Source organism: Amblyomma maculatum, chromosome 1, assembly GCF_055883805.1.
Source record: "Amblyomma maculatum isolate TAMU_Amacu chromosome 1, ASM5588380v1, whole genome shotgun sequence".
Lineage (NCBI taxonomy): Eukaryota > Metazoa > Arthropoda > Arachnida > Ixodida > Ixodidae > Amblyomma > Amblyomma maculatum.
The window spans coordinates 419,034,704-419,049,979 of record NC_139344.1 but is presented as its reverse complement, the minus strand read 5'-3'; the positions used below and the strand labels follow the sequence as shown (position 1 = coordinate 419,049,979).

At 44.7% G+C, this 15,276-nt stretch overlaps 1 protein-coding gene across 3 annotated transcripts; it reads right to left on the bottom strand.

The window, feature by feature from the left end:
* Window positions 1–373: 373 nt before the first annotated feature.
* LOC146209209 (putative protein-lysine deacylase ABHD14B) lies at window positions 374–14,750 on the bottom strand. Of its 3 annotated transcripts, none has more exons than XM_084597069.1 (5): window positions 14,509–14,750; window positions 11,712–11,944; window positions 9,913–10,078; window positions 8,940–9,244; window positions 374–3,925 (listed from the first exon to the last, which is right to left on the bottom strand). In XM_084597069.1, exons 1-5 carry the CDS (start codon window positions 14,516–14,518, stop codon window positions 3,719–3,721), a joined length of 921 nt encoding a protein of 306 aa, XP_084453195.1. In that variant the 5' UTR covers window positions 14,519–14,750; the 3' UTR covers window positions 374–3,718. The 3 variants fall into 3 exon arrangements, with proteins under 3 accessions (XP_084453195.1, XP_084453206.1, XP_084453202.1); XM_084597080.1 differs by having other exon boundaries at window positions 11,712–11,872; window positions 14,509–14,749; XM_084597076.1 differs by having other exon boundaries at window positions 11,712–11,875; window positions 14,509–14,748.
* Between the last annotated feature and the right edge of the window lie 526 nt (window positions 14,751–15,276).

The window sequence follows — 15,276 nt, the reverse complement described above, 5'->3', positions numbered from 1 at the left end:
GCTTAAGCGTCCTCCAAATTTTTTTTAAACAAACACCAGATCACAACATGGTGCGCCAGTAAAAAGTGTGGTGGCGCTCTCTCTTGAAAGAGGCCTTTTGTTAGGCAGGTCAAGTAGTTTTGCTTTGCTTCACAGCTTGTGATTTACTGAGCATTTGGGAGATTAGAATGTGATGCAACACATCTTGCAAGAATGCCATCAAGCACTGTTTTCTCTTGCATTTTTTTCAGCACAGAAGAAACAAAGTTGAGTGCTCTGTCCTGTCAGGTTCGTTCTTTGCTAAGCTGTTTTTTTTTAACTAGAAATTAAGTCTGCAATGCACCAGCTAACCTGTGCAAAACGTTCTCGCATTGACTCAGCTGTGAACAGCACAAAAGTTTTGCACAAAATTTATTTTCAACATCAGAATGATACAAAAATAAAAAGGCACCAAAACTCGCCACTTTGAAACGGGAACAAAAACAACTCTGAAATCAGTTTCATGTACATCTAGGCCGATAAAGGCAGATATATATATGAAAATAACTCCGAGAAACATACTCTGTGCGATCTCTGGATATAAATGCGCTATAAATTGGGCGTAACAGTGTGCATAAAAAATGTCAGTTGCACCGCAACAGCTGCAATGCTTTGTCATGAGGAGAAAGAAATAAGCTACCATACATTCAGAGTGCTCTCCATGATTTCAGATATCACAATTATTCACTGTCACCAACCTCTCAAAAAAAAAAAATGCTTCTTGGGAGAATGCACACACTCTGAAACACATACATCAAAACAATTTGCCACTCAAGAGTAAAACCAGTCTTTTGAGCTAGTTGATTCCCAACCAAGAGGCTTGCTGTATTATAATGGAGCATAGAGAGTTCCAGTAGAGCCTTCCAAGAAATTTATTCTTCAGCCTTGTATAGTACACATGTTCCATTAGCCGTATCAGTATACAAGAAACCAAACTGAAGAATACCACTGAAATTTTTTACATACCATTAGTGCAAAAGCTACATATTTTCACATTCTTCTATGCTGGTGTAAGCACTGGGTTGTTTTTCTTGCATACCAGTGAAACTTATGGAAAATGGACAAACTTTGCAGAAAACATTGAAAAAAAAAAACTATATCAGTCACATTTATTTTCTCTGGTCTTGTTTTTAGTGCAGAAAGTCCTCTTGTCATTCACATTAATGACCCCTAACAATTCTCGCAGTCTACCGGCCACTCTGAAACTGCTGCCATTGTGGTAGGACTAGCTTATTTCTGGTCAACCTCTTATCAGCAAGATCCATTTTCAATATCAGTTTCATTGCTACCGTAGAAGAGAGAAGGTGAAAGTGGACTACTCTCACTTCCAAGAAACCATACTGATAAAGAAACTTAAAATGTCAACACCTAACTAAACTACCAGCAGGTGACTGATTTAGAGGGTGTTCACTTATTTCAATACGTGCAAGAATGTACACAGTTTAGTCCCTCAGGGGAGGTATCTTAATTTTCCCATTTTGATGACACACAAAACATCCTAAACTATGTCAGCCAAGGTAAGTTAGTTGAAATAAAGGTAAATCGTGCAAAACCAGGGCTAACCGCACCAGAGCATAGAACACTGAACTGCCCGCCCATGTTTTTTTCCTCAATAAATTATCGTTTTTACTTCTACACTAAGCCACCAGTATTGATGTTCCAGATATTCATGGCATTCATCATTGCCTGTTGCTAAGAAAGCAACTAAAGCACCTGAGCATTTTAACGCAGGAAAATGGCGTATTGAAATGCATATTTTGAGAAGCATATTCTCTTAACTCCTGAGCATTTTGAGGTAAATACTGGTGAAAATGCTGAATGTGTACCAACTCAAAGATTGTGCACGATTCACACGGGTAATCTGAGCTGCTACACTGGTAACCTCAATACCCGTTCATTTCCAATGCTGCCTTATTAGTATGGTAATTCTGTGATGCTAACGATATGGTGATGGTGACGAAATGGGGAACGCAACACCAGTGTTGTCTTGCCACACAACTATAAACTATGCAAAAGCCTGTTGCTGCAATCGGTCTGAACTAGGTGAATATGACGAGGTATTCTTTAGTTGAGAAACTAACCCATTGGCTCTTAATATCCATTTATCTAAAGCTTCATTTCTTCAGTTAGGCCAGCACGGTCGCATTGTGAAAACTCAAACAATGCCCTTTACTACCTGTATCAATGGAAAGAAAAAAGAAAACATTTTGGACGAAACTTGTTGCAATGTGAGCATAACCTGAAAAATACAAGTGTTTCCACAGGTTGCAGGGGCCTCGCAAAATTGTCCTGAATTGAACTGAAAATTAGCACACCTCTCTGAATGTGCCTATACTTGGACCAATATGCAGCATTCCCACACAAAACTCTATAACAACTAAAATGTAACCATGCACACAAATGCACACAAAAAAAAAGCACAAGCAAATGAACACCCCTACTGTCATACAAGCTATGGCAATGATACTTAGCTTTCACGCTTTCACAGACTAACCGGCACATGGAACAGCCTTGCAAAGGTCAATTCAACATTCTCATGTTTTATTTTTCTCTAATGTCTAGTAACACCAGGAAGGCAGGCTTAACTGCAAAGGCATAAACAGTATCCAGCAGTAACAAAATGGTAGTGTATCGACCGTAGCTTCAGTACACACACATCACACAGATTTGACAAAGTTACGTGACGTGGTTTACTTGACACAACTCTGCCAAAACACAATCTCATTTACTTGTGCATTAAAATATATATATATAGAAAAAAAAAAGCAGTAACAGTTTTCTGGATAAGGTTACTCTGGAAACAGATATATACTATGGCATACTGCAACATGTGCAGCCTCAATGAGAGGTAGTATTAACACAGGCACTACAAACTCTTAACATTTTTCTCCATGCAAACAAACAAAAAAAGATATCAAAAGTACTCAGGCTTATATGGGCCATCATTCTACAAATATAGCTGAGAATGTGAATAAATCGAGAGCAAAGAGTCTCGCTTTGCAATTCGTGGGGGCTCACAGAGTGGCATGCACTCAATCAACAGCTAGCAAGACCTTGCATTCACAGCATCAGATTGCACCAGTTGAAACACACGACCATTCACACTTTGATTGTTTTGGACCAAACCGAACCGAACCAAACAACCTCGTGGCTTTGGAAGGCCCTGAAATAAAGATCACAGCACTGGTAACACTTGTACACTCCAGACAGCAGACATAAAAAATTGAACTTCTGAGATAGTAAGGTTCTTCGGAGCTGTTACCTACAAACAACCGGAGGAGACAATGTCAACAAACTTTCACATTAGTAAGCAACAGTTTAAAATAAGGCTACAATACTGGAAAATGGCACAACAGAACTAGGTCTTTTTTTTTGCTAGTGGCGTGTTTACTTCAGGGCATAAAGATACAAATACTTTCAACGCGAACAAAACTGCCTTTCTTTGCTCCTCCCCATACATACTAACACACCCGCCATAACAAGGACTTCCCAGGACAGTTGTGGCTCGCTTCGACTACTTCAAGGTCATCTCCCAGCTTCCTTCACCACCTAATCACCGTAAAGACACATCTGTCACAAACATTCCCATTCCCCGCTCCCCTCCATTTCATAAGCTTGGACAGTTCAGGCCACCCATCCCCTCTCCCCAGATGCCATGTGTGTATTTGTGACGAGCGTGACGTGTGACGGGTGGGGGTGCTCACGAGCCCCCCTTGGCGGTGGCCTTGAGCTCATGGCGCAGCCGCAGCAGGAAGTTGTAGAGCGCCTGGTGCCACAGGTTGGGGTTGTCCAGGTAGGCCGGGTGGCGGCCGTGGGGGACCTCGACGGCCACGCTGTTGGGCAGCAGGTGGAGCATGGCCGAACTGGTGCCTCTGTCGTGCTCACCAAACACCACCAGCGTCGGCACCTGCGACCACAGTAGCAGCACAGACACCCGAATATAAGGTGGAAGTTGGGCAGTTGTGAGACATTTTTAAAGTGAAAGCCTTTAACAGCTTGCGAGTGGCGTCCGCAGAAAGTATGCGCGAGATGTGCCCGCAAGAGTTCACGGGATATTGTGCGGGGTTCTGTCTAACCTTTAAGAAAAAATCATACTCCACCGAGCGCGCTAACCGACTACGCCATGCTGGGCACGTGAGAAACATTAGCTCTTTGTCTAGCGTTCCTGCCATCTCCACGGCTACCTAAGGGTGCAACGATGACATCTTCAACTCGTGTTCCAGGCAAGAGCGTGGCGCACGCCATCGGCTGTCAACTCTGAAGACGAAGCGGCGCAACGAGCGCATGCCATCGCCACCAAGTGGAGCTGCTCACCTCGAATCTAGCACGGAAGAACCTGCTGTCCTGAGCTGAGTGGTGGCAGGGTTCTGTCAAACACTACAGTAGAACCAGCCCCACACACTTTCACTCTTTATCAGGTCTTCAAGTGCTTCAAGAACATTTCTTTACAGTGCCTAGTACAGCCAAATATGACATGTCGCCTTTGGCCAACCTCCAAAACTTGCCTAATGAGCATATCTTATAATGAGCATTGTAGCCTATAATGCATTATATACAGCATTCTAGCCTATAAAACAGTATTACAGTCATTACAGCTATAATGAGCAACTAGCATCACTACCACAAATTGCCTAAATAACCAATCCAAGCAACATCTCAACAGTGTTCGATCAACCACTGCATATAAGCCCTTACCCCCACAGCTGGTTTACTTCTATTTCTATTAATATTTCCACAATTCATTGGCAATGACTGGTGCAACATTTTCATGTTAGGAGCACCCACCTTCCCTTAAACACAGGTATCTGGGACGTTGAACAACGTCCTCTCCTGTCCTGGCCCACTGCGTTATGCCGTTCCTCGGGGTTGCCAAGGTCACCAGAGTTGCCCTGTTCACTGATCTGGTTGCTATATGTATGGCTCTCTATAAGAATGCCGCACTTCTAGGGCTGCATGTGCATTACGGTTTGTATCACACCATGGTAGCGTAGTGTTTAGTTCGGTTTATGGGGTTTAACAACCCAAAGCAACTCAGACTGAGAGACGCCGTAGTGGAGGACTCCGGAAAGTTCGACCACCTGTGGTTTTTTTTTTTTTTTAGAATGTACTGACATCGCACAGCACACTGGCACCTTGCTTTTCACCGCCATCGAAAAGCGGTCGCCGCGGCCGGGATTCAGCGCCCTAATCACTGCACCACCCACAGTGAAGCCATACCTCTGGCTGCGCTGTCCACAACCCTTGGCAACTAAACTAAAAAAAATATCCTGAGATCCCTTTTCTTGGAAGCATTTGAGAGTTCCTTGAGGAATAGCCACATCAGCCTCTGGGATGATGAGACACTTGTCGCGCAGTGAAGTGGCAACAAGGCCAGCAATGCCAACCAAAACTGGTGCAAAGCAGCCTACATTGGCTTATGCGCCTAGAAAATAGGGTTAAATATTCTGAACCGCTCTCTTTCCATCGTCTCCAATATTTCTCAAAGACTCGTCCTCTAGGTACTGTAACTGAAGCAGACCACGGAAAAAAATGGCTGCACACCGGAGAGGCTGTACCTATGTCTAGGGACATGTAACGTGCATGCCAGCGGCTTCTTCAACACACGTTGCTGGCATACTGAACACTGCCTACGTAGTCCTCGGTCTACACACTGGCATGCAAGTCTGTTCACGTGCGACAGTTGTAGCCAATGCCACTAATGACTAACAAAGAAATGGACATGACACAATGTAAGAACATATTTAGGTGTTGACACTTTCCCTGGTAATGCGACCATTCCTCCTCACCACTCTTCATGATTCTTTTTCAACGAGGGCAGATGGGGCCATGCAAAGTGGGCTTCTCAAGTTGCAGAGTTGCGACGGCTGTACTGTATGTTTTGTGGGATCGTTTGGTGCCGTGGTAAGTACACGTGCTTGTCTAAACGTGGCAAGGCACACAAGGATTGAAACTGTTGTCGATACAGAGTCATTTTACGCTACTCCGTGCCCTAATTGCCGGGACTGCATGAATAGGTGAAACAGTAGCGAGAATGTGACCCTCTGATCCTTATATATTCAATGCAAGGTTTTTATTGCTCATCTGCATTACAGCCTGTGAAATGAGGCCTGCTGTGCAGAGAACATGATTTATTTGCACAACCTTAAGGTCTATTCACACTTGCGACTAGATGAGGTCGCGCGACCAGAGGAGAGGAGCTCGCCACTACCGATGTTCACACTTGCGGCTGTCGCCTTCTCGTTCTGTTTTGTTCCGAACGAGTTGGGAGTAGGAGAGCTGCTGGACGATGACAGCGAACGTCGGTAGCAGCCGCTTGCCAGACACTTCAGCCTTTTCAGGCGAGCCCGTGCGCCGGCGACGAATAGATGGTGTCAATCACCGTGGTGTCAATATAAAATGTTGCGCCTGCATGAAAAACCCATTTCTCAAAAGTTCATGGTACTTACCGGATAGTCTGAATATCTTTCCAATCTCCTCCCAGGCCATATATTCCTTCTCCCTGCCTTTGAATTCCGGGTGCCGTTTGTTGAAAACGTAGGGGTATTCTTTAATTGCATTGAGAATGTGCTCGATCGAGTACTCCGGGACCTCGCTGATTGGTGAAATGGTTTGCGACTAGTAGTCGCGCGACTGGAAATTCGAGCAGTACCTGATCGGCCCGCGGGCAGTCGCTTTTCGACCAAAACGGTCGCGCGACTGCTGCTAGTTGCAAGTGTGAAATGGCCTTTAGGGTCTTTAATGTGAACAGAAATCTCGAGCACGTTTCCACATTTTGCTTGCATCAGATATGAGGCCCCTACAGCCAGGAATAACTCATGCTCTCATGATGGGTAGCAGAATGTCTCTGCTGCTATATGTGCAAACATAGGGACAAAAAGAAAACCAAGAATGTATTTGTGGCATTTTAATGGCTAGTGCAGTGCACTCTGCTACACAATGAAAAGTGTTTGTGGAATGCGTCTAATGTTCCTCCCGACAAGCTCGTTTCCTACACAGACACCAACGATGCCGAGTAGTTAACCATCTCAAGGAAAGACGGAGTGCACACAAAGACAAAACAAGCAGTACTTACACTGCTGTAAACTGGGCTGGGTGGATGTCAGTTGAAAACTGAAATGGCCTTGCTAAAGTAACTGTGTTGCGATAACGAGATCGTCGACTACTGTGCCATCTCACATCTAGTGTGCCTACCGTGGCTCGCAAAGTGCAAGGAGTCCTCTAAATAGCAAGGGCGAAACCAGACCATCATTAGCGGCCCGGATTTTGTCTGTGGCTAACCTCGTGATCTTGATAGTTTTGTCAAGGAATATGTCAGGAGCTATAAGGCGCTTGCCGCTGAGCCAGAGGGCACGTCCTAGCTGTGGTGACAGTGGTCCAATTGAGGCAGAATGCAAAAGGTGACCGTGCGCTGTGTGATGTCTGCACATGACAAATTATCCGAAGTGATCTTAAGACCAAGCCTAACATTGTTTATGCCTCCCTATCATATTGGATTAAACTATGCACAACTGCCTAAAAAAAAAATATGCGGATAGGGCAACATGAACCTCCATCTTCCAGATGCATAAGAAAAGCTGAGTTATAGATGCGCAACTAAAGATTCTTTTACACTGTCTAGTTAGCGTATTTTCGAATTGTAAACAGCACAGTGCAGGCTGCCAACTGCACCACCATGCGAGAACTAGAGTATTTGCAAGGACGGGTTAGAACACTGTTAGCGCCACCTAATATTGCTGCTTCTGTGGAGCAATTGGCCAGCACTCTGCTTCTGAATGCATATAACAGCAGTTTAAATTCCAGTTTTGCCCGTATGCACATCTGATTTATAATTACCACACTCAAATTGGTCACCTGACCCTTACAGCGCGTTTGTTGCCTTTTAGGTCACATTTTGAGATGCTTTTAAGAGAGAACTGGTTTTGTTTGGTTTATTGGTTTAACATTCCAAAGCAACTCAACTCGGGCTATGAGAGACTCTGTAGTGAAGGGCTCCGGAAATTTCGACCACCTGGGGTTCTTTAACGTGCACACAGGCTTTCGATGGAGGCGAAAAGCGGCTGCAGAGGCAGATATTCGATCCCATATCCTTGGGCACAGTAATCAAGCGCCCAAACCACTGCGCCATCTCGACAGGGCTTTAAGTGAGAACTGCTCTTTCAACCCATCAATCTTTTTCTTGCTTTCAGACACTAACTACTGTCTAGTAAATAATTTACAATTAGCTTATTACCTTTTGAGTTACCTTCTGAGGTACTTGACAGCCAAAATCACCATTCAGAAAACTGCGATACGACTCTGGATGCAGGTGCATTGTATTGTTTACACTTTGGAAACAATAGTCCAGTTTACCGATGCAACCCCATACTTCAGCTCATACTGCACCACTGCTTCTCCGCATGAATCATCACGGTGACCATGTAACCAAACCTACATTTAACCAGAAGACCTTCCTGTCCAGCTAATACAATCTGCAGTGGCACTGCTTTGAGCTACACTGCCAGGCTTCTTCATTATGCTTAATCCCCCTTCCCCGCAAAAGCAGTTTCCAGTGTGCACAACTGAAAAGCTCCCAACAAAAACTGAGAACATCGGAGGAGCAAACCAGCTGTGGAGCAGAATTTCACCATCCTAACAAGTAGAAGCAACCTCTACTTTCAAAGAGTGCTTGTTCTCCATGCAAGGAGCCATTGTCTGCACAAAAATAATGACAGTCACGCTTTCCTATTAACTACCAAGTGTGTTACAGACAGGCTTGAATGCAAGCGACAGCACCAACAGTCAATGTGACATCCATGTCCATAAGCCGCTATTTAAGCAAGGCACCTCATATCAACAGCGTTGCTGAGTAACGGTGGAGTGTACACTGAGCACAGCACAAGACAGTGAATGAGAACACTTGCAACCACACCAACGTGACATACCTTTATGCAGCTGAGGTTGGGAATCTGTTTAGGCAGGTGCACCTGGAGTGGTGGGTGCACAGCGGACTTATCCACCGGAGCGTCACCGGTGTCGCACTGAACCTGCTCCAGCACATTCCAGCCAACCGGGGCGACCGGAATGTAGCCAGCCATCTGTTGCCAGTGCTTGACCACAAAGGGCAGGCTCAGCTGGCCACTCAGGCTAGGGCTCACAATCACTGGTCGCACAAGGTGAAGGGCGGATACAAGGTGCTGGATAAACGCTGCCTTGTCCGGAATTTTGCCATCTGGGGAGTTGCCAAAACCTGTCGAGGAAGTGTTTGACATGCTTTCATTACAGGACATCGACGGAAAGGAACCACATTGGTGTGGCAACCGTGCCACTACGTGCAAGTGAAGGCAGCTATGGCACATTAAAAAACACTTGTCAATCGGCAAACGTGCATCAATCGCAAAACAGTTCAATGATAGTGAACAGCATAGATTGAGGAAGGGTAAAGAACACATGAGGGAAATGCAAACCTTATCCATTGTCTTCATTGTCTGTTGCTGTGACACGAAATATACATCACCAACTAGCCCGCCAGTCCACCTTAGCCTTGTCGACAACACTGTGCGTCGCAATTAGCATAGCGCATTTTCAAGTCTTACAGTTGCACTCAGTATAAATTGCAATACCTTGATTTGCGCTCTACGGCAAATGAATACGTCATGTTGCTTTGGAGATGAACTTGTACTGCCAGGAGAGTGTTGAAAGTCATGCCAAGCAAGATTGTATGTAATGCCCTTTCAATCAAAGCATGCAAACCTTCCATATAAAATGCCACAGGTAAGTTCAGGCACAACAACACACTTACTCAGCTTGCCATAATCAGTATATTTATTTGAACGCACATGGCACGATGAGCTGGACAGAGCTCCGACAGGAGAGGTAAATAAGAGGCAATGAGTGCTTAACTATCGTCTCACTGACCAGGCATGTCAATGGCCACCACTCTGTAACCCATCAGGCCAAGCATGCCGAGGGTTCCGAGGTTGAACCAGGTCTCCGACTTGAAGGCCGCGCCGTGGAGCATGAGGACACTCAAGTCGGTGCAGGCCCCCTCAGGGTTCACCTCTCGATAGAACACAGTGAGGTCCTGCAGTAGAACACAAAACCATACGAAAGTGGCATCACAACAGGGTACCCAGCCTAAGGTCAAAGGCCAACAGACCTAGGGGGGGGGGGTCAACATGTCTGATGAAAACAGTGACATGTAAAAAGGCAGCTCCAGGTGACCTTTGGATACTTTGAGCCGATTACACTATATTTCTTTGCTAAACTTGCGATTAACTGTTAGTCAAAATAAGAAAATTCAATGCAGTGAGAAAGAAAACAAAATCGAAACATTATTGTTCTACTCAACAAACATCAAAAACAATAGCCAAAAGCTCCCAGGTGCACATAAAGAGGGTAAACAATGCCTGTAAACAACAGTCCCATGTATAAAATGCCAAAATGATGAAAACAAGCTCAACATTTTCTTAAGAAAGAACCAAGCAAATATCAACATGAAAGGACTGCTGGGGTAGTTGGTAGAAGGCACACGCTAGTTTCCTCTCTATGAAATATCAACACACCGGTAGTTGAAGACAATACAAGTGTAGCACTTCTCGTAGATGACAGCCTGACTAGAGCCACTGTTGGGAAACCAAGACCTATTTTGGCTGAAATAAAAAAGCCACATGCTTGCCAAATTTGATATAAAGATCAGGAGACTAAGCAATCCTTCTGGCACAAGTTTAGGTAAGCAGCATGAACCTCAAGAAATAACTGGAGTTGCTCTTTAACACAACCTTCTTTCACTTCCCTCATGGTCTTGGCTGTGACATGCATTTTTCTCAACTGTTACACATTAATAACTTGGAAGGCTTGGTCTTTATAGAAACTGTGGCAGCAAGTGATGACAGCAAAAATAATTTTGCCATTGAACAGACCAATATACCAATTATGGCAACGATACAAGCCTCTGTCACAAAATACTATTTTATACTTAGTGTGTGTGGATGCAACAGTATATAAAACTATTTACTGCTGATGGCACTAGGGCTTTGCACATTCGGGAGTAAAAACATGTTCCAAAAAGAAAGGTATTCTTAAAAGGATGCTGGGGAGAACACCATCCGATTATTTCTTGCACTGAATATTGATTCATGGTTCTTTCTGGCGATTTTTGAGATTATTGCCAAGAATTTAAAATTTGCTTGGCATTGAATCCTAACCCGTGAGATTAGGACCGAAAAAAGAAAAAATAGAGGGACTCTGCAATCGATGTCCTAAAGTGAACAACAGCATTGCCTGGCTTCACGCATTCCAGCCCCCCCCCCCCCCCCCCCTTCACCAAAAAAAAAGTAACTGTCTTAGCTGTTGTAGTGTGCTTATAAAAATGGCCACTATGAACTATTACTGATAGCTTATTTATATTTACTTGATTTTGCTACCTTTCCTGGCTTGTAAAAGCTCTAGCAAAAGCAGCCTCTGTATCATCTGCATCATTGGAACCTGATAACCCATCAATATGGGTCAACACAAATTTGTTCCTCTGGCTCGTTTAAATTAGTCACTGCTCATGTGCTGGTCCTACACCGCGTTTATAACTGGAGAGTGAAACTGTCACTGCAAAGACAAAAGCACTCTTTAAAACTAACTGCAATCTCTCAACAGTCAGGTAACGGGTCATATGAACAGTGCAATTACCGTGCCGTAATTCTCATGTATCATACACAACTCACATCGACAAGGACAGTCGCCTCCGTAGGCTTGACCTCGTTGGCTGTGCTGCTGACGCTGCTCGGCACATTCAGTTTCTTGTAGTCGAATGAGCGCCATGAGCTCTTGACGTCAGCAGAGGATGGCAGGTCAAGGTCATTCCTGGGGATCACTGTCGTCTTTTCTTCTGGCAAGCCGATGAAAATTCCATAAAAAAATATGCCAAACACAAGAACAACCACAAGGATCCGAGGACCTAGCAGGAGCAGGGAGGTGAAGACGACACAGGGAAAGAAAAGCTTGTTGCTGCATGCAACACCGGGCTGGCAACAACTAGGGACACAAACACAAAGCAGAGAATGGAAATTCTAAAACAGTTCGCAGCATGGTGCATTCAGAGACTTGAAATGTGCAAATAATGAGTAAATACCCTACTGCGGCTTTAATACTTGACTCAAATTTTCACATACCATAGCTCAGGGAACAACTGCATAGTGCATGTCAAAATGCCACATTGCTGCGAAGTACACCACCACGGATAAGAAAACTGAAAATGACATGCCTTGTCAAAAAGAAACCCTTAATCTGGATAAAGATTTCGGTACATGAGCTCTTTCCCCAGCACCGAAATTTGGCAGCTGTGATGAAGGTGGAACCTCCAGTACACCTCATGTGCAAGTGCAGTAGCAAAAAAACACCACTGTGACTGAGCCACTTTATGGCTGCCATCTGCAAGTCAACAAATCAAACAGCAGAAATGGTTTCCTAAGCCATCACAATTTATTTGAAGCATTGTAGATAAAGTTAAACACAATTTGTAGACATTGATGGAAGTCCAAATTCATTTTGCCTCACACTTTGTTAGTTTAAACCAAAGCCTGCACAATTTGTTTACAGTTCTATGGCTCCACAAAAACAGGTATCCAAGTTCCCCAATGTTTACTTGTTAGAGTAAACTTGATAAATTTGTTAGAGTAAACTTGATAAATCTGAATGAGGGAAAAGATTAAATTTGAATTTATTATTCAAGTCTGCATTGCGTAGCTTTGCATTAGGCCTCTGCACAATTAACTTATTCCCAAAAGGCACTTGTGGCTAAGGTAATTAAACTTACGAAGCAACGACCAAAGACATGGTGACAGCATGCAGGTATGAGAATATGACCCAGTAATAAGATTAAATATCAAGGCTGACAGAGCGCACCTGGACCCCCAATAACTGGTGCTAAAGAAGCTGAGGGCTGTGTCTTGGTTGCACACTGTTGCAACATCATTAAAATTCACCCCCAATGAATTCACACTATTGCAAAAATGTTGTCATGCTTCTGTCACCTTGTTACACAAATGGGCCTTCACATTTGCTATCTCAGCAGGGTCACACCACTTGAGATAAGAGGAAGGCAGCAATCTCATGCTGGTGCTTATCTACTTGGTTCACGCCCTCATGGCTACACAGAGCCATCACAAGTGTTTGGTCGAGGTCCTACTCGCACAATGCATTTATTCAAATTTAGGAAAAAAAAAGTTTTCCAAGGATAATTCGTGCCTGAGGCGGGGCTGACAACCCACGTATCCACTCCTGTGGTCGACCGACACGGACTTGGGCTCATTCGCCGCGGGAGCATACCCGAAAAAGTTAATGAAGCGAGCAACCGCAGAACGGTGAAAACAGCGAGAAAAAAAAAAAAAAAAAAAAAAGGGGGGGGGGGGGGGGCACAAACAAAGAACAGAGTATATAACCGCACAAGAGACTGGTTGCAGTTCTCTTTTCCTGGCTGGTATCACCCCTTCTGCAGATTATTAACCAACAGGCCGTCCATTTAGCCTTGCTTGCATAGAAATAAGTGCCGAATACCATTCGTCACGCGCACGACCTACTGGTCACGCGCGACACAAGTGATACTACTCAAGCCTCTGCACTACCTTCGAACTCAATGGCAATAGCGGCAGCAAGAGCAACCGTTAGAATTTTCTTCGAGCAACATTATTGTTTACCACGAAGCATGCATAAAACTAAGAAGACAGCAGCGGCTGCACTTCAAACGAACGCATTTCAATCTACTGTTATCAGTCATAACGCAAGCAACAATCTTCTAAGCGCTGCCGACCCAAGGTTGAGAAACACTATTCTGTGCACCTGTGATATCTGCTGAATAGGCGAGAATAACTGCTTTGGTGGTACGACCGGGAGCTTAAAAAGGGTTTATGCAGCAGGTATTTATTGCAGCGCTTCTATTTTCCCGACTGCTTCCGGCATCAAAAAAAGTCAGTCGATGTCCGCGGTTGCGAATGCCAACAAACACGCCCCGTGAAGCATGGCAAGCTACAAGTTTCCAAGTGAGTGTTAGAAAGTTGCGCTCAAAGCGAACAACCATATTCCTTTCCGGTTCGAAAAGGAATGCGGTTGCTCCCAGCGCGCTGGGAGAGCGGTCGCCACAACAAAACATTTGTCGACAAACGACAAACTAACGGCACTACCGGTCAATGTTTCGGAGCGGCGCAACTGGTTGTTCTGAAGAATGAAACCGGCGCTCAGTTCATTTGAGGTGCTTACAAACTGGACCTAGCTTTCTCTAACACGCTGCGCGTCAAATGTCACAACGACGTGTTAACTGCAACGAACAACAGCTGTAACCGTTGACCGCTAGTGCACACTGTCTACACGATTAAGTGCCCTCGTTAAACCTAAATTAGCAGTACAAAAACACAGAGAAACGAAAGCACAGCAGCACATGTTACACGTGATGTGGGAGGGTGCTTTTTTTTTTCCCCACTAGAATTTCCTAAATTTAAGCGGGAATTACATAAGCGGATGATTTACCTGATGCCATGTTCTTTTTTCCCGTGGAGGCGAGCCGTTGGTGAAGTTCGTCCTTGAGTAACACGCGCAATAGGGGATAAGCACGGAAAAGATGTCGCCGCGTTAATACGGCCAAGGCCTGCGAGTTCAATGAGCCCGAAGCTCAAGCAGCTCAAGGATCCACGGCTGCAATAACTTTTACTGCACCAAGCAGCAAAAAATGCAGAACCGACCGGCAGCGCCGCAAATGGATCGGATTGGATTGAAAAAACTACGCCAGCACCGATACCACGTTTCTCTATGCGAGACCTGCCATTTGTCAGAAGAGCAGCGAAAGTGGGAGTTTACAGCCCGCAGATGTCGCTAGCTGCCTACTTGCGGCAAATTTAATTCCTTTATTTTTGTTTTTGTTTGGGGGGGGGGGGGGTGCATAGCAGGGGAGGATACTGAAGACACCTTGGTTTAGAACAATTAACTGTAGAAGAACTGCAGATTGGGCTAGTTGGTGTTGCTTCATAATGGTGGTTTTATCAGCACAAAACAGACACAGCCCAAGAAAGAAACGAAACGAGACACGAACCAGCGGAGGGTACTGTAGATGCCTGTTTTAGAGCAACAATTAACTGTAGAACTGCAGATTGGGCTAGTTGGTGTTGCTTCATAATGGTGGTTTAACAGCACAAAACAGACACAGATCAAGGAAGAAACGAAATGAGCCAACACACCAATTCCCAGGGACGTCCCATTTAAGTCCCTACCTCCCACATCCTAACAGGGTAATCCGCAGGA